The sequence below is a fragment of the Eretmochelys imbricata genome, chromosome 13 (genome assembly GCF_965152235.1).
Source record: "Eretmochelys imbricata isolate rEreImb1 chromosome 13, rEreImb1.hap1, whole genome shotgun sequence".
NCBI lineage: Eukaryota > Metazoa > Chordata > Testudines > Cheloniidae > Eretmochelys > Eretmochelys imbricata.
Window position 1 is genome coordinate 4102858 of NC_135584.1, and position 18811 is coordinate 4121668.

The 18811-nt window shown below is 46.8% G+C and overlaps 1 protein-coding gene across 3 annotated transcripts; it reads left to right on the forward strand.

Moving 5' to 3' along the window:
- Window positions 1-1271: 1271 nt before the first annotated feature.
- Window positions 1272-16734, forward strand: TNFRSF6B (TNF receptor superfamily member 6b). 3 transcript variants are annotated; one of them, XM_077832244.1, is made up of 5 exons: window positions 1272-1400; window positions 6530-6712; window positions 7731-8109; window positions 10321-10518; window positions 15762-16734. In XM_077832244.1, exons 2-5 carry the CDS (start codon window positions 6638-6640, stop codon window positions 16043-16045), a joined length of 936 nt encoding a protein of 311 aa, XP_077688370.1. In that variant the 5' UTR covers window positions 1272-1400; window positions 6530-6637; the 3' UTR covers window positions 16046-16734. The 3 variants fall into 3 exon arrangements, with proteins under 3 accessions (XP_077688370.1, XP_077688369.1, XP_077688371.1); XM_077832243.1 differs by lacking the exon at window positions 1272-1400 and adding an exon at window positions 3515-3904; XM_077832245.1 differs by lacking the exon at window positions 1272-1400 and adding an exon at window positions 5758-6012.
- The last annotated feature ends 2077 nt before the right edge of the window (window positions 16735-18811 follow it).

Sequence of the window (18811 nt, forward strand, 5' to 3'; positions counted from 1 at the left end):
TAGTCTCTAAGGTGCCCCAAGTCCTCCTTTTCTTTTTACTGTATATATATATTGTGTGTTTATGGAAATAAAATATACAGTGAGAGAGAGCATGCACACTTAGGCATAGAACTGTATATGTAGAATGTTACATTGATGTTGCACCTGTGTTAAATTATCAATATGATGGATGTTGAGTGATTTGGACATTAGGTATCTGACCCTGCAACCTTTATTTGGGCAATGTTCTTGGTGAACCCATCACCTCACTTCCTTCCGCTCCAAGTGCAAAGTGCATTTATTTGATCTGCCTTCTGTAACCTGAATCCACAGCAATATGAATATTTATTAAAGAAAGAGGAGACCCTACCAAAACAAGGCACTCCGCTGCACATCCTTCTCACACTGGGAAGAGGATGAGAGAACAAACATGCGACAGAAGTTAGTCATGTTGCTTAATACACACTAATGGAAGATGCTGAGGTACTGTGGTGATTAGAACCTACATAGGAGAGTTTTAATAAGAAATAGAGCTTTGAGCCTGTAAAGTGGAGTCTTATTTTGAAAAATGTCTAAAAATGGCAACATGACGTTTTCTATGTATTGTCTCAGTGATGGTTAGCTAAATCTGTCCAGTTTGCATGTAAAAAAGCAATTTTTTGGGTCTAAGCATGCCAGCCCTGGCAACTTAAGCTTCATTCTTTTTGGCTTGTGCATCACTAGTAGTCGTCTGCAGTAGGCGTTTATTTAACAATCCTGTTTATGTGCAAATCTGAATAGAATTCAGCTCCCTCTCCCATATTGCATCGGCTCTGCAGAGCTAACAACAATAAAAAGTAGTAAAAACTAAGTAAAAGGTCAGCAGCTGATTGGCAGAGTAAGCAGGTACCATGGTGCATGATCATTTTTCAGTGTTAAACACCTTAAAGTTGAATTTGTGGCACGATCCTGAATGGTTTACATAGTACAAATTAAATGAAGAGGTTCTATGCTTGTGTTTGACAACACATATGCAACACATATAACAACAATTATATGTCCGTGGTCAGCAATTGCAAAACCAAAAGGGGAAAAAAATTCCACGGACGACTCCCCAAGGTCAATGCAGAGTGGCTTTGTACATATCACATTGTCTTTTCTCCTGTTTGTTGGAAGGAAATGAAAAAAAGTACCTTGAGTTTCCTGTTCTCCAACTAACACAGTGCTATCAATATCTGCCCTGCTTCTCTCACTCTCTAACACAAGATACAATTGTTTGGGGGGAAGTAGTCAGAGTGTAAGGAGATTAGAGGCAAGATATCCACTCGGTAGGGGAGCAGTTCTGCCCCTATAGTGAAGTGCTGATGATCGTGCCTGCAGTCTGGAGTAACTCAGCTCATGCTCCTTCCACCTGTGCTAGCAAAGGGGGGACAGAAGTACTTGTAAGTAAAGGGGGGCACAAGAAAGAGCAGTGGGCTCTGGAGCACATTCATTGCCTTGGCATGCACAAAGGCTGTCTGCAGATGTACCACAGGATTTGGCTGGATTGTGAGGGGTGGTTAGGGTAGCCTGGGTCAGAAATGAGAAGTAGCTGCTCTGAGGATTTCTGATGAGAATTAGACATGGGGCATCGGTTCTCACAGGACCGGCGTCAGGCATTCTGCTTTGCACGCCCCCCGCCCCCAACACTTAGAGAGGGATCATGTGCAGCCAGAGAGGATTAGCCGATGAACCCTTATGTGGGAAGGTTTCCTAGGCTGCAGGGCAGAGGAGAGATCTATCCATTGGGATGGCTGTGGATCAGTGTGGTTATCTGCTTTCCCCATGGATCCTTGGGAGCTATAGCTTCTGGTTAAGGAACATCACTATAGTATTTACATGTTGACTTTCTCTCCTTACATTGGACACCTAGGGAAGGTTCAGGTTTCAGAGTAGCAGCCGTGTTAGTCTGTATTCGCAAAAAGAAAAAAAAAGAGGACTTGTGGCACCTTAGAGACTAACAAATTTATCTGAGCATAAGCTTTCCTGAGCTACAGCTCACTTCATCAGATGCATGCAGTATTTTCCACTGACTGCATCCGATGAAGTGAGCTGTAGCTCACTAAAGCTCATGCTCAGATAAATTTGTTAGTCTCTAAGGTGCCACAAGTCCTCCTTTTTTTTTTTTTTTTTTTTTTTTTTTTTTAGGGAAGGTTCAGTTACTATAGAAAAGCCAAGGCAAATAAGTGCTTTACCATTACGTTTGAAGATGGTCAGTCTAGTGGTCAATCATGGCTCTTATATGAGGGGAATGAATAGCTGTGGCCAGGATCTGAGAACGCTTGGTCCCTTGCTCCTGTGAGTTTTGACCTGAGGAGCAGTTTGCTAGATCTATGGAGGGGGACAATGCAGTGGCAACTTACAAAGTGAAACTCTATAGAGTGTCTGGGGTAGTTTTTCTCTGCAAGATTCCTCACCATCCCCTAGTTATGACCATGGCAATGGTCTTTGTGGCCTATGATACTGTGCGGGGATCTTATGACATTGGGGAGTGGGGCATATTTAGCTACGGATGATGTATGCAACAAATATATAAGTGACAAAAACATTCCCTGACTAGGAAGTTATTGAACATTTACAGCTAGGGAAGAGAATGTGTAGGGGGGAATTTCCCTGCCTTCCCCCAGTAAATCAGTTACTGATGTGTCCGGGTAAAATGTGTAATAGTCAAACGAGAGAGTGCAGACGGCGCACGTGCAAAACTTCAGATCTCGTTTGCTTCCTGGACAAAAATTCAAGGCAAATACACACGTGCGTGGATGCACACCGTTTTCATTCAAATACAGTGCACACAAAAGTGCCTGGACATGGTGATTGATCATTGTTAGAAAATTCTAACCCATGCCCTAGTGTGAACGGGAAAGTGGAGCCAAGCTTTTGAGTAACTTTTTTTTGGTAAAAGGTGGAAGTATTCACATAAAAAGGAAGCAGATAGGTGATGTTAGGAGGCTTTCTGGATGTCTCTTAACTGTGTGCGCTCAGTGCTGTGTAGTTTGGATCGGATCCTGCTCTGGCAGGAGTTTTGCCATTGACTTCAATGGGAACAGGGAAAGAGAGAAGTCCTGGTTTTCTAAAGTGCCTAATGATTCTGGTTTCAGAGCAGCAGCCGTGTTAGTCTGTATTCGCAAAAAGAAAAGGAGGACTTGTGGCACCTTAGAGACTAACAAATGTATTTGAGAATAAGCTTTCGTGAGCTAGTGAGCTGTAGCAGTTCACCTGCAGTTAAATACAGTCCCAAGCCCAGCAGCAGGGACAGGCTGAAAAGGGGGAAGTGACACCCCTTCTGGAGCTGTCTAGTGCGATTTAGAGCCCCCTTTCCGCTGGGAGTTTCCAGGGGGCTCTAAATGGGGGACTGCCTTATACACGGGTGGTCCCCCGGTATTGCGGACCTCACTGGGGGGCCCCGTCCCCTCTGCTGGGCGGGGAGCAGCACTGCCCTCTTGTGCCTTTCCCCAGACAAGGGCGGTGCAGCGGCTTCCAGGTAAGGGACACGTGTCCCGGTCCTGCCCCACCTCTGCTTTGCGCCCTGGCGCGGCGAGCCGGCGGCAGCTGGAGACCGAGCCGGGCCGGAGCCCTCGCGGAGAGAGAGGTGGCATCTCGCGGCTCCGCGCAGCGCAGCCGGGGCGCTGCGCCTGGCGCAGGGGGGATTTTCAGAAGGCGGCTACGTGGCTGTCACCCTGGCCGGAGAGGAGCCGGCAGAGGCTGGGTCGGGCTGGAGCTGTTCAGCAGCTGCCCGGAGCCGGCAGCTTGATGATTCATCAGAGCTCCGTGGTTCTTACGCAAGAGGCGATTCAAGGCCTTGCTCTAGGGGCAGGGCTTGGGCTTCTCGGTTATAAAGTGGCTGGGTTGGTGGCCAGCAAGGCAGAGACAGCTAGGGCAGCAGCTGTGAGCACCAGCGCTCAGCCCGGTAAGGAGGGGAAAGGCAGCGGCTGGCTCCCTGTCTGCAGCCTGGGGGGGCCTGTGTGGCGGGGGAGGCGTGTGTGCGGCGTGTCGATGTGTATACCTGTGTGGGGGAACTCGCTTTATAAGCCGGGCTGCAGTTTTGCAGGATTTATTACTTTCATTTTGGGGATGGGGGTCTGTGTTTAACACTTTTTGAGTTTTTATGCAGATGTCCAGCCATCAGAGGCTTTTTCAGGGCTTTCTCTTTGTACACGCTAGTGCAGGGAGCGTGTGTGTTACTCGTGACAGTAGAGCACACTGGAAAGCGTATGCTCTTTGTCACATTCAAACCGCGTTCTTAAAGCACACTAGGGACACTTTAGCGCACACCAGCAGGGTCAACGGGGACTAATTATGCGCAATACATTAGTGTGCTTTAGAAATCATACCCCCTGGAATGCACATTAGTGCTGTGTGTAGACAAGCCCTTAGATACAAGTAACCATTTCCAGTATTTTTCTGCTGTTTATTGAGTAAATATAACTTTATTTATTTTTGTAATGGGGTGTTATAGCAGTGTTTATCAGTGAAAAGCTAAAATCAGAAGCCCTAGAAATACAGGACAGGATAGAAAGTAAGGTTTGCGTCAGTCTTTTGTGTTTCATAACTGTTTTGTACTCTTGTGTGATTAGGACTGATTTTTATGAGTGAGCGTCATATATGTCTGTGTATCATATATGATCGTGTGTATATGCAAACTGTGTGTGTGTGTTTGTCTAGAGAGAGAGGTATAGATATAGCAGACTGATTTTCAGAGGGAGTTGGAAGCAATCAGCACCTTTGCAGACCAGGCTGATGAAATATGTGTGACGTTCTCCTTGACTTTCAATGAGACTAAGGCTCCTAAGTCATGTTGTTAAATTAGGGTAACATTTTCAAGTGTCATTTTTATTCAGTAAATTGTAGGAGCTTTAATATGGAATTACAAACTTTATTAAGCAGATGGTTTTAAGCTGATAGACCAGACTACTTGCCTGGCAGCTTGTTCTAGTTTTTCTAGTAGAAATTTGTATGTATCAATCGCAGAATTCTTAAATATTCAGTTAGACCCTTGATAAAAATCCATATAACTTTTTCATAGACTTTTTTACTAAAGGCTCAGAGGTAATATTTAAACTGGTGTAGTTCAGCTACAAGGGAGGGAGGGATAGCTCAGTGGTTTGAGCATTGGCCTACTAAACCCAGGGTGGTTGTGAGTTCAATCCTTGAGAGGGCCACTTAGGGATCTGGGGCAAAAATTGGGGATTGGTCCTGCATTGAGCAGGGGGTTGGACTAGAAGACCCTCTGAGGTCCCTTCCAACTCTGATATTCTATGATTCTATTTCTTTTTAAAATGCTGAATGAAATCAGGTCATAGGGTAACAATCATCATATTAGTCACCAGCAGGGGTTTTACCCAGGATCTCTGGAGCTAAGGCCAGACTTTCAACAGCTTGAGCTAAAGGACAAAGTCCCCTAGTTGGTAGCTGTAGCAGACATCCTCTGTGGATCAGGCACAGAAGGGGATGCGTAACATACACTGAGCAGTGGGCAACAGTAGCGTAGGGGATAATTGTTTGCCAAATGTCATGCAATTATGCCAGTGCAAAAAGAAGATCATCTCATTCTTTGCTCCCTCTGTCTCTCATCTTTATGCTGGACTTGACTTCGTCAGCTCCTAGATACACACAACTTCCTCGTGTTAAATGTTTCAAAGGCCACCTTCTGAGTAAAGAATTCTTTGACTATTGTGTCTGACTCCCTATTGGTCTCTCTAATCCAGATCGTTTCAGAAAACTCTGAATCATCCTTGTCTGACTGTTTTCTTCTCACATCTCCCTTTGTCTGTGAATCCACCTGCTGCACATCTCCAGACTCAAGAGAATTAAACTTTACCTTAGAGCTCTGCTCTGCCAAAATCCTTATCCATGTATAATTTCTTCAATGTGGCTACTGCAATACCCTCTTCTATGTTCTCTCTAAATCCATAGGGGCCCATAATGACCAATGACTCTAACTCCAGGAAGTGGAGCCATATAGTCTAAGGCGGTTCAAAATTGCCCGCTCTGACACATTCTCTGGAGTTCCCTGGGGTAAGCTTTACAAGCCTCTGACTGTCTTCTCGCACCCACACTTCTCATCTGCTCTAGGAACCTCATTCTGAGTGGATTGAGGTGACCTTCCTTTCACACTCTCTGTTTCCAAGTCACTGAATCACTTCCCTTCCTAAGACCCCACCTGTACGACACAACGGCCCAGTGTTACATAACTGACAGTGCAATCATGTATAACATTCTTGCATTCCAGAGCACCCTGTGAATGTTGGATTTGTGCCCCCAACTCTGGGGCTGATTGAATATTACTGTTGAGATCCCAATAAAGAGGATCTCTGCTTATTTAGGCTGGATCATTTAAAATCATAGCCAGGACTGAGAGATCTCAGCCCTTGGTGAGAGGTTGTAACTCTTGTTCTTCTTGGGCTTCTTCTTTTGGACACACCGGGATCCAAACAGAGCATCACTTCTGTGTAGGGATATTGACAGCATACTGGATAAGAGGTGTCCACTAATAATTCATGCTCTTTACTGTGTGTCTTTCTGAATGCAACAGAGCTGGAGCTTCCGCAGAAGTTAGCATCACTGCATTCCACGAGAAGAGAAGCAGCCCAGAAATCATTCTAGGGCCCAATCCAAGCATCTGGAGACGTCTCCAAATACCATGAGTCCTAACCCTAATACCACCCTCTGTGCTATGCTGTCCAACCACACACTGAATGTGAGACATTCATCTAAGGTAACATCCTGTTTGCTCTCGATGTTGGTCTAATGTGGTTTTAACAGGAAGGGGGTAACCAAAAAAGGCTCCGTGGCTCTCCAGACCTTTAGTGAAGCCCCACCTTGTTTCTCAAAGGGTATTAAATTTGTATGAAAATGTTAGTGTCTTTGTATTTTATGGAAAACCTCTCCCCCTCCACACACCCCAGGGCCTTCAGTCCTTAGCTGGAACCTCATGTTCTAAAAGGCTCTAATTGTAATTTTGTCCCATCTCAACGTCCAACTCATTTATTTTCTTTTAAAGCTGCCGGGATGTTGGTAACTGTCAGGACGTTCGTTAAATCACTCTGCTCCTCTTTTAGGGTTCTGTATCTGAGTGTCTTTGTTTTCTGCTTTTCGTGGGGCTCCTGTCTGGTAGAATTCCCTACGTCACTGCAAGCCGGGGAAAACCTGTAATCCCAAAGCAGCTCTATTCACTCAAACATTGCACTTCACATCCTCGCCCCATTCAAGTCAATGGCAAAACTCTCCTTTAGACCAGGGAGGGGCACTAAAGAGGGATATGGAGAACATATACTCGTGCAGGGGTCTCAGTGAATTTGGCTGCTTAAATAGGTCTTTGTCTGCAGTGTGCTGTACAACACACAACATGGAAAGGCCCTGCCCCGAAAGGCTGAGAGCCAGCAGGGACAGGAGGGCTCATGCTGGGGAGCCCAGAGGGAGGAGGAATGAAGGGGATTTTTAAAATGGGTTTCAATCACTTCTTGTGGGCATGGCGAGAAGCAGGTCTTAAGGAGGCCTTAAGGAAGTGGTGGGTTAGTGAGTCAGGATGGGGGGGGGCGCATTCCCTGTCTCTGGGGCAGCATGGAAAAGTGAGTGGGAGGAGGAGCTAGATGGGGCAGATAACACTGTGATCGGGAATGGTGACCCAGTGGTAATCGCGAGAGGCCATTCTGGCACCCAGCTGCTGTTACCGTGAGGCCCCTCTACGAGAGGGCAAGGGAAAGGCTATAGTTCTTTGTATCTCTTTTCCCTAGTGGGTGGTTACTGCCGTGGTGCTTTTCCTGGCCGTGCCTCGCTTCAGCGCCACTCCCACCTACCCGCGGAAAGACCCTGTGACTCACAACAGAGTGGTGTGCCACCAGTGCCCGCCGGGAACCTTTGTGGCCCAGCACTGCACCAGGGACAAACCCACCGTGTGCTCGCCCTGCCCAGACCTGCACTACACACAGTACTGGAACTACCTGGAGAAGTGTCGATACTGCAACGTCATCTGCGGGGAGCGGCAGGTCGAGCTGCATCGCTGCAACTCCACCCACAACAGAGTGTGCCGCTGTCGGCATGGCTACTACTTCGAGTCCGAGTTCTGCCTCGAGCATGCCGAGTGTCCCGCCGGGTCTGGGGTGGTAAAGCTGGGTCTGTATTACAGCTGGCTGGCGGAGCCCGGGGGGGGGTAGAGCTGTGTTTAAGGGCCCTGTATAGTCTCACGCTATTGCTGTCCTGTCGGAATCCAGGAGGGACCTGTTAAATAGCAGTAGTGGATAATTTGGTGTTATGCATGCGTATTCTCTCACCCTATATATGGGCACCGCTGCCCTTTGCTGGATGGGATGTCAGATCCACTCTAGTGAGTAAGAGAATATCGCCATCTAGTGGCTCTGTCCTCTGAAAGAGCAGCAGCCTACTACTGTTGTCCAAGTATAGCTATTCCAATGGTTCCTGCTAATTTGGCCATCATCTCGTGTGGGCACCCAGGGCTGAAGGCAATAAGGCGAGTGGGCAAGGAAGGTTCATTGTACGGACCAGAAGGGGTTTGCTTGGTGTCTCAATACGGGGACAGCACTGACAGATGAACTTAGCCATGGGGCTGCTTTCTGGAATCCTTATTTGGTGATTTGGAAAGCACGTATTAAAGATGGAAAAGGGGCAAATGAAAATAAGACTGATATTTCCCCCTCCCCCTCAAAACAGCAGTTATGTAACAAAGAGCATTTAAGGGTGACTCAGAAGTGTAGCTCTCTAGCTCTGGATGACGCGTGGATTACTGAAGGATATTAGGGAGTTTTTATTTTTTCCTTAGCACAGCTCTGTCTAGTTGTTATATTACCCCCTTTCCTGTGGTATTTGAGGGCTTTCCAAAATTACAACATGTATACAAAGATGTATTTTTCTTTTTCCCTCCCCACTACAGTCATCAAGGACTGGCCTCTATTTATTTTGGATTTAAGCTGCAGTTTTATAGTAGGCAGGCTTGGTCTAGCAGTGTGTTTTGCCTCCTACGCTGAAGACATTGAGGTTTGTGGCTATGTTTCCCTGGCAGTCTCCATGACGGCATTCCAGATTCATAGGCCAGTCACCGAGAAAGTCCTGTCTTCTGTACACACGAGTCTCATGCGTGAGGTTGATGACTTGTTCCCATGGAATATGGCTATTGTGAGATGCCACGATTAGGCATGGTGAGCTAGGTGCCCAAATCACTTAGGCCAGTTCCATGTAGGTTGAGTTTGACCAGGTGCTCAGGTGACAGTGATGAGGGCCATATAAGTAGGATAGGGAGCCAGTGAAGGGAGTGAAACAGTGGGGTGATGGGCTCCTCCATTCTGCACCAACTATGCCTTTTTTAAGGTTAGTGGCTTCGTACCAAGCACACTACCTTCCTACCCGGGGAATGACGGTAGCAAAGCCCAGAAGTCATGAATGCGAACCACAGTGAGGTGCAGGCAGGCATCTCGATATAGCTGGAAAAGACATTTATTTTTCGCGTTTGCGACTACTTGGATATCCAGAGATAGGGAGGAGTCCGGGCGCGCACCGACGCGGTGGGCTGACATCACAGAGATGGCAAGTTCTTCAAAGGGCTTTGGAGCAGAACATGGGCTGCATTCTTTGGAGCAGTGACTCCTGAGATCACAGATTCACCCGTTAGTTTCATGTACAGGGCTCATTGGCTTCCGTAAAGGCTGAGCGCTCTGTCCAGTGTGGGGTTTCTCTTGGCACGCTGGCTGTTCTCTTATGATTTGATTTTCTGCCTCATTTGTTTCTGATCATCAACCCGCGAGTCAGGTGCATCCGATGAAGTGAGCTGTAGCTCACGAAAGCTCATGCTCAAATAAATTGGTTAGTCTCTAAGGTGTCACAAGTCCTCCTTTTCTTTACGCGAGTCAGCGTTCCCAACCCAGCTGGCTGGGACCCCAATATTGGGCTGTCTTGCAGCCAGATCCTAAGTTTGGTAACTGCTCATCCTCCTTGAAGGATGGGGACTGGGCTCAGGGCAGGGCCCCTTCTCTGATCCTGTGAATGATGTGTACGCAGAGCCTAATCTCTCTCTGACATCCCCTTATGCCCAGAGGGAACTCAGAGCACTGCCAGATGCAGACTCTTAGGGCCAGATTCACCATTGCTTTTCACCTTGAGCACTCATTTACACCAGCGCACAGTGGATGTCAGACATCTGGTAGTGACTTGCGCTTACTTTACGCTGGGGCAAATGACTGCGTAGGCACAGGACAATGGCGAATTGGTCCATCTTCTTTTACCGTGTTCCCTAAGGGGCCATTGTCCCAAACACAATGGATGTGTACTGCAGGTATTTCATTGCTCAGACTCTTTCTGTGCCCCGTTTTGCAGGTACTCCCTATCAGAACACGAAATGTGAGAAGTGCCCCCACGGGTTCTTCTCATCCTCCAGCTCCAGCACAGAGCCATGCAAGCCACACCAGAGCTGCTCGCAGCAGGGGAAAGAGACTAATGTCGTAGGAAACCAATTCCATGACACCCTGTGCACCACCTGCAAGATGTTCAAGGGAAACGGAACCCAGGAGTCAGGTGAGGAGCTTGGTCCCCTTGGGGACGGAATAGCATTAGCGGATGTAGAGTGGGGGATTATTCAGGTCTGCCTGAGTTGGGGGAGGGAACCTATGTGCGAGAATCATGTTGCTACCAGGGCTGGAGTGAAGCTTTCTGGTGTAGGTTGTTCTACCCCAATGTATCGGATCAGTTCCAGTGGAATTTAAAAGTACAAAATTGGTTTTAATTAAACTACAAAGAGGACAAACTATTCGCCCCCTAATTCACTGAAAGCTTGGCTAAGATCATCTTAGACAGGGTCCCCTGGCACCCTCTCCAGCCATTGTCTCATTCAATTAATGGAACTTTCCTTGGCTTTTACCTACCCCTGTTTTCCTCCCATCCCGATCTCTCAGTCTAGCTGTCAGGAAGATCTCCCTGTTGGCACCTTTTCTTTTTGCTGATCTCCTGCCCCCAGATAGTGCCTGCATCAGGGCACGAGGCATGTCAGAATCAGCCTGTTACATACAGTCTGAAGCAGTAGTGAGAACATGTTGTTCTGAAGTATCTGGCACTGCCCTTCTGGCAGCCCAAGACACACAGCACTGAATCATGCAGGAAACTGGAAATAGATTAGGAGTCTGCAACAGGTGCAGAAGTGGTGTGCCGCAGATAGGGCAGCTTTGCTGCCTCTCCCGACTGCGGCCACCAGTCTCTATTTTTTAACTTGTTTTAATTTTGGTTTCACTTCTAGTTAGTGACTCCTTCCCATTTAACCTTCATTCTCAAACTGACCCACTGAGGCAGATTGCCATATACCTGAGCCAGGCAGCTACTCCGGAGCCACTGCACTAGACCAAATGCGCTGGACGGGAATGAAGACAATGGATTTGCTCCCACTTCGTAGTGAATCTGTCCCTTTGACTTCCATGAGGCTGTATAGCTGTAACAGAGAGCAGAATCTGGCCGTGATGTCTTCAACAAACAATAGCTTCCCTTTGCCCAACATGCAGCGGAAGGGATGTTTCCCCCAGCAAATGTGGCAGAAGGAATCTCTTGTTTTCCATCCCCCCCGAGTCCCTCTCCCTGGTCAACATTCTTCTCTCCTCATCAAGAATTTGATGCAACAGCATTTCAGTAAATTCCAGTCAGAGCAGAGGCTGGCAATTCTATAATAGGAATCTTGACTCACACTCTCACTTGACACTCCCTGAGTCAGCCTTTTCCCAACGGGGCAATGGTAGCAACTGAGATGTTCCTTGGAAAGGAAGCAAGTGACAATCGCAGTCGTCAGCACGTGCCCTTCTCTAGTTAATCATCAGAAACTGGCTCTGAATCCTGCCCTGGGGTTGTTTATATACACATACTCATCTCTTGAGCAACAGTGCACTTGCAAAATGGGAAACTTATGAATGGAGCGATATTTTTAACTCCCAATTTGCAAGAGTGTTGTTACTGAGCAAGGTAGTGTGTGTGTACTATGCCTGCATATGTCTTTATGTACATAGCTACAGATATACACAGGCACGTCGGTAATTGTATACAAATACAAACTCTGTAGATAGGGTTACATTCTCTGCTAGTGTAAACTGACATGACTCCAGGGCCAGATTAGCCCTCCTGGGGGCACGGGGTTATTAGATTTTGTGGGGCCCCTGTATACAAGTCTTTTTCCTGGGAGGGAGTTTGGTGCAGGAGGGGGCTGGGGCAGGAGGGATGCGGGGGTCTGGGAGGGAGTTTGGGTACAGGAGGGGATTCTGACCTGGGGCAGGGGGTTGGGGTGCAGGAGGGGGAGTGAGCTGCAGTTCCCACAGGCAGCTAACACCAGCAGTGCAGCAGGGCTCAGGCAGGCTGCCTGCAAGCCGTGGCCCCACGCCACTTTTGGAAGCGGCCGGCTGCTGGCACGTCTCTGCATGCCCCTGGGGGGACGAGGACAGCGTGTCTCCATGTGCTGCCCACGTCCACAAGCACCGCCCTCGTAGCTCCCATTGGCGGGAGCTGCGGGGACGGTGCTGGGGGCAGGGGCAATGCGTGGAGCCTCCTTCCCCTTCTCCCCCCATCAGGGGCCACAGAGACATGCCAGCAGCCAGCCACTTCTGGGAGCAGCGTGGGGCCAGGACAGGCAGCCTGAGTGCCCCAGAGATCACTGCCTGTGATTTATTTTTGCAGGGCCCCCCTTGAGCTGAGGCCCCAGACTCCCTGCCTTAAGTCCCTGCTTTAATCCCGCCCTGCATGACTCTGTTGAAGTTAATGGAATTCAGCAGAGAAACTGGCCCAACCCATTCCTCCACAAGTTCGAGTTCTGCTGTAAAATATTGAAAATACTCTAGGCTGATCTTACTCCTTCCCAGGGTTCCACTGAACATTCACACTAGGCCAAGCGAAATCCCCAGGTCTGGGCACTGCTACGTTTTGGGAGCGTTTGGGTCCATCTCTGTTGTGAGCTTCTGGCCTGCAGTATGACCTATAGGATCAGGCCCATAGGGTCAAATTCACTCTGGTGCAGCTCCACTGAAATCAGTGCATTTACACAGGGGATGAATGTGGTCCTTTAGCGTAAGCTCAGGGTTACTGGGACTCGCGTCAGCTGACCCATGTTAGGATGCCTGCGCTTGAGTATCTACATTGTATTTTAACCCTAGGTTAAGACTTTTCTAACCCGTGCTCGAACATAGGGCTCTGACGTCCACACTGCAGTGCACAGACCCAAATCAAAGTAACCATATCCCAGAGTCCCTAGAGCCCCTCCCCTCCCCAAATGTGGCCCCTCTAGCCCTAGGAATGTGGGTCTAACATTGACCAATGAGGTACCTTCCGTCTGTGTCGCCCCCCACACTTTCTATCTGGGTCCTTTATTTTGAGCACTTAATTTTAATGAGGCGAGTGCCAGGTGAGAGCTGAGTGTTGGACTGATTTTTCGGTTTGCTGGCTGAACGGAAAAATCAAAAAAACCCCACAAAATCTGGTTTGTTTTGAACTAGGGCTGTCAATTATTCGCAGTTAACTCACGTGATTAACTCAAAAAAAATTTATCGCGATTAATCACACTGTTAAACAATAGAATACCAATTGAAATTTATTAAATATTGTGGATGTTTTTCTACATATTCTGTGTTGTAATTGAAATCAAAGTATATTATTCTTGATTACAAATATTTGCACTGTAAAAATGACAAACAGAAGAAATAGTATTTTTCTATTCACCTCATACAAGTATTGTAGTGCAATCTCTTTGTCGTGAAAGCGCAATTTACAACGGTAGATTTTTTTTGTTACATAAGTGCACTCAAAAACAAAACAATGTAAAACTTTAGAGCCCACAAGTCTACTCAGTCTTACTAGTTTGTCGGAGAGATTGGCTGAACAAGAAGTAGGACTGAGTGGACTTGCAGGCTCTAAAATTTTACATTGTTTTGTTTTTGAATGCAGCTTTTTATACATAATTCTACATTTGTAAGTTCAATTTTCATGATAAAGAGATTTCACTACAGTACTTGTATGAGGTGAATTGAAAAATACTGTTTCTTTTGTTTGTCATTTTTACACAACAAATACTTGTAATCAAAAATAAGTATAAAGTGAGCACTGTACACTTTGTATTCTGTGTTGTAATTGAAATCAGTATATTTGAAAATGTAGAAAACATCCAAAAAATTTAAATAACTGGTATTCTATTATTGTTTAACAGTGCGATTAATTGTGATGAATTAAGACACCAGGGACTTCGCGGACAATACCAAGCTGGGAGGGTTTGCAAGTGCTTTGGAGGATAGGATTATAATTCAAAATGATCTGGACAAACCGGAGAAATGGTCTGAAGTAAATAGGATGAAATTCAATAAGGACAAATGAAAAGTACTCCACTTAAGAAAGAACAATCAGTAGCACACATACAAAATGGGAAACGACTGCCTGGGAAGGAGTACTGCAGAAAGGGATCTGGGGGTCAGAGTAGACCACAAGCTAAATATGAGTCAACAGTGTAACACTGTTGCAAAAATAGCGAACATCATTCTGGGATGTATTAGCAGGGGTGTTGTAAACAAGACACAAAATGTAATTATTTCGCTCTACTCTGCGCGGATTAGGCCTCAACTGGAGTACTGTGTCCAGTTCTGGGTGCCACATTTCAGGAAAGATTTGGAGAAAGTCCAGAGAAGAGCAATAAAAATGATTCAAGGTCTAGAAAACATGACCTATGAAGGAAGATTGAAAAAATTGGGTTCGTTTAGTCTGGAAAAGAGAAGACTGAGCGTGGACATGATAACAATTTTCAAGTACATAAAAGGTTGTTACAAGGAGAAGGGAGAAAAATTGTTCTTCTTAACCTCTGAGGACAAGACAAGAAGCAATGGGCTTAAATTGCAGCAAGGGTGGTTTAGGTTGGACATTAGGAAAAACTTCCTAACTCTCAGGGTGCTGAAGCACTGGAATAAATTGCCTAGGGAGTTTGTGGAATCTCCATTATTGGGGATTTTTAAGAGCAGGTTAGACAAACACCTGTCAGGGATGGTCTAGATAATACTTGGTCCTGCCATAAGGGCAGGGGAGTGGACTAGGTGACCTCTCGAGGTCCTTCCAGTTCTATGATTCTAAACATGTTCTCCCAGCTCTGTGCATAACCCATCAATCCAGCAACTCACACAGGCAATCAATATTCTCTCCTCAGCTGGTTTGATTTACAGTAAACAAACAAATCTGCATAATTCAGGTGCTTTCATGCAGGCTGGAGCCGATAATCACGTGCTAGGGGCACACTAGTGCACTGACCTGCTTTGCACATGCACTGCAGTGTTTGTGTGTGTGCACAAGAAAATCCCATTATGTGCACACCCATGGCCACACAGATCTCTCTCTAGCCGAGTGCACAAGCATAGGGATTGTCACGTGTACATCTGGTAGTACAGGTGGGCCCATGATGTGTACGCAGACAAGGTCTGAAAACCAGGCTCTGTATGCAGCGGGCCTTGTGCAAGAATCAGTAGGACAAATACATCAGTGGAAGCCAGGGGATGAGACCAGCAGGTATAAGATGGGACAAATGTCAGGGTCAAATTTTAGACTGTCTAATTTGAACAGTATTTCTTTAAGAGCTTGGGCTGTGCTGCTGGGTCTGACAGCTGGTTGACTGCCCACTTGGGGCTCAGCTGCTGACCTCATGTCATGGGCCTCTCCAGTTATACTAGGGTTTTTCTCCTAGTCCGATCCACAGAGAGCAGTGGGGTTTGCCCTTTCATCCCTGCACTCTAAACCTCATGCTGGTTTTCTCCTCCCCACTCTAGGAAATGAGGACTGCGAACAAGCAGTGATCGATTTTGTGGTTTACCAGAACATCCCGGTGAGAAAGCTGAAGCGCCTCCAGCAAATCCTCGAGGGGCACCTAAAGGGGATCCTCCACAAGGACACCAAGGCTGCCCTTCAGGAAAAGTTCCACACATATCTCACCCAGTTGAAGAAGGACCACTTGGAGCTCATCAAAGTGCTGCTGGATGCACTCCGGGCAGCGAAGCTGTATACGGTGGAAGAGATGGTGCGGAAACGTTTCTCCCTGGAGTTAGAAAATTAACAGAACTGTTTAGGGTTTTTGTTGTTTTTGGTTTTTGTCTAGCTTGATTAATTTATTAACTTTCCACAAACTAACTCGAGGTGCACCTTGGAGAAGATGAATGGTGGGGTAGTGAATGGTGAGTCTCTGACTCATTCCCGATCCTCTCCATTCTGACAGCTGACCTCTGTCCCAGTGTGCGCGCTGTCTGTCTAACATGGCCGCAGGTGAAGTCTGTAATGCAGTCTGTGCCTCGGCTATCAGAACTTCACTGCAAGTGGAGCTGGATGAGAATTCTGGGAGAAACTTGCACTTTGAATATTAACCTCCCCTCTGGGAAGCAGGGGTAGATGATGATGTTACTTTATCAGAAATGAAATGCATAAGATTCCAGAGAGAACATGCCATATCTCTTGACTGCACAAGGGTCCCTGTTGCCCTTCCTTGGGCCACTGTGCAGAGTTTAATTTTAAAGTGCACCATATTTTTAAAAGAATATTTAAATGTTTCCTGGGGGAGGCTGCCTTTCACCTTCCAATGTTAAGTTTCTTTCAAAGAGGGGTTTATCACTGAGAGATGAGTCAAGTATAAGATGCCTCTGGGGTCACTAGTTACAGCCTCTTTTAAATGTATTTCTACAGTGCCTTGTTTTGTACAGTTTGTCATGTTTGTTTGATACAGAGAAATGCAAAGATGACATTTGCCTCAGACTCCATGTTATCTTCATCTGGCCTTGTCTTGGAATGCCCGATTTGTGCATTCACATCCGTACCACGAGTGCAAAAACTAATCCCTGTCTGCACCGAGAGGTTGTGTCAATTTCAGCCACCGATGCCAACCTCCATCAGACACCATTCAGCCCGTGCAAACGCTTTCAAGCAGGCACCAGTGCAAACAGCAGCTTTTCCTGTCTGCACTAGGGTTTGCACTGGTGTCTGGAACCAAGGCAAACCCTCTGAGTTAGACGTGGCCCTAGACTCCTGTCCTGTTGCGCCGCTCGGCCCTGGCCTGATCTCTGCCTTAAAAATGCAGCATCATGACAGGCGCCATTTGGTGTCCTCATGGCCTTGTTCTCCTCAGGGCCATGGATCACTGCTACATGCATGCATCCCTCAGCAAGCACTCTCATTGCTATGGAGCCAACAGGCGGTTACATAATCTAAATAATGCCGTTCCTCTAAGTCAGGGGCTGAGAGGCCGAGTGTCTCACCACACACGTCAGCTGGGAGGAGAGTTTTGGTTTTTTAAACCCTTAGGGAAGTCCCTGGGGATGACTGCCATATGTACACTTCAGCTGATCTGCCATGACGTCACACAACCACAGCTTCCCTCTGGGACGCATTTAGCTTTTTATAGCTTTATTTGAATGCTTGCCAAGAACAGGCTATGGTTTGGAGGGGGAAGGGAGAGTGGTTTTCCTCCATCAGTGGTGGTTTAAAGGACGCAGAAAATTTCTCCACCTGGAGCAGTCTCCCTGCTGAAGACCAACTTTAAATGGCTCTGAGCACACTGGACTTTGAGCCTTAATTCATCTGCTCCTAAACATTCCCCCCTTCCACCCCCAGAGTTTTAGGAAGAATGACTTACAGTTCAAGGAAGTCTGTCTAAAAGTCAGCTTTCTCAGTACAAACTGCTCGAAGAGTGGAGATCCCCAGGGGACTATTACAATTGGAAACCCATATAGTTTTCATGTCATTGTGCTTGTCATCTCAGATCCCGGTACTAACACATTGTCCAGGCTGTGAAAGTCCCGGCATGTAAGCAGCACTACATTTAGCCACACCTCACCTAGAAAATCAAGTTGCTGAGAGGTGTGAAAAATCTAACATAAAGAGCCAGCTGCTCTCATCCACTTCCTCCTCGGGTGCCCAGACAACAAGTGTGAAAAATCGGGAGGGGGTGGGGGGCAATAGGAGCCTATATAAGAAAAAGCCCCAAATATCGGGACTGTCCCTATAAAATCAGGACATCTGGTCACCCTACACCCTCCGGACATGTGCCCAACACTACAGCTCCCAGAGCCTTCTCCTGACCCCTGCATTGGATTCCCCCAGGGACAGTTTTGGTTGCAGTCAGGAATACAGGGTGTGGAAAGGTCTTTACCAGAAGGTTCCCCTGTTCCATGGGACACTGAGTCAGCTTTACATTAGGGAGAAGCCCAGAACTGATGATCAGGAGCGTGTACCACGAAAAAGCTGTAGAACTGGGCTTTCTGAGTAATAGATAATGTGCAAAAAACCCCAACCTACCACATATTCCAGCAAACTGGTGCAGAAAGCAGATCCTCTAATGCAGTGATACTCAGACCTCAGAGGTTCAGGAGACAAATTAGTGATCAACAGGACCCAAAAGAGCCACAGTCGTGTGAATTCATAGTTTCATTTACTACAGTACTGTATATTCCTATTTAAACAGTAGGACCGGTTAATAACTTAGTGCAATATATAACTTAATTTGTTAATTGAATAACTTAATTGGTTAATAACCTAGTAAAAGCATCCTGATTGGTTAATAATTAAATCATACAGTGTCTGATGCAAAGAGCCACAGGACACATGTTAAAGACCCACTCGCAAGCCTCAGTCTGAGTATCACTGCTCTAATGATGTTAGGGCTCTGGGATGAAATTCTCCCTTCACTGGGCTTGTGCACCATTTAAATCCATAGGGCCTTTGCTCACAAGTCATTTCACCCATAGCAGGCCAACTTCTCCCCCAAACCACCTGCCAGCCACAGGGACCCTTCACGCAACCCCTCTACCATCCTAGTATCACTTTGGTTAACTGG

Bases quoted from the DNA above. Each gene is read 5' to 3' on its own strand.
- TNFRSF6B (XM_077832244.1), top strand. From the start codon at position 6,638: ATGAGTCCTAACCCTAATACCACCCTCTGTGCTATGCTGTCCAACCAC. The intron at 8,110-10,320 runs GTCTGTATTACA...CCCGTTTTGCAG, and splicing joins GTCTGGGGTGGTAAAGCTGG to GTACTCCCTATCAGAACACG. The intron at 10,519-15,761 runs GTGAGGAGCTTG...TCCCCACTCTAG, and splicing joins AAACGGAACCCAGGAGTCAG to GAAATGAGGACTGCGAACAA.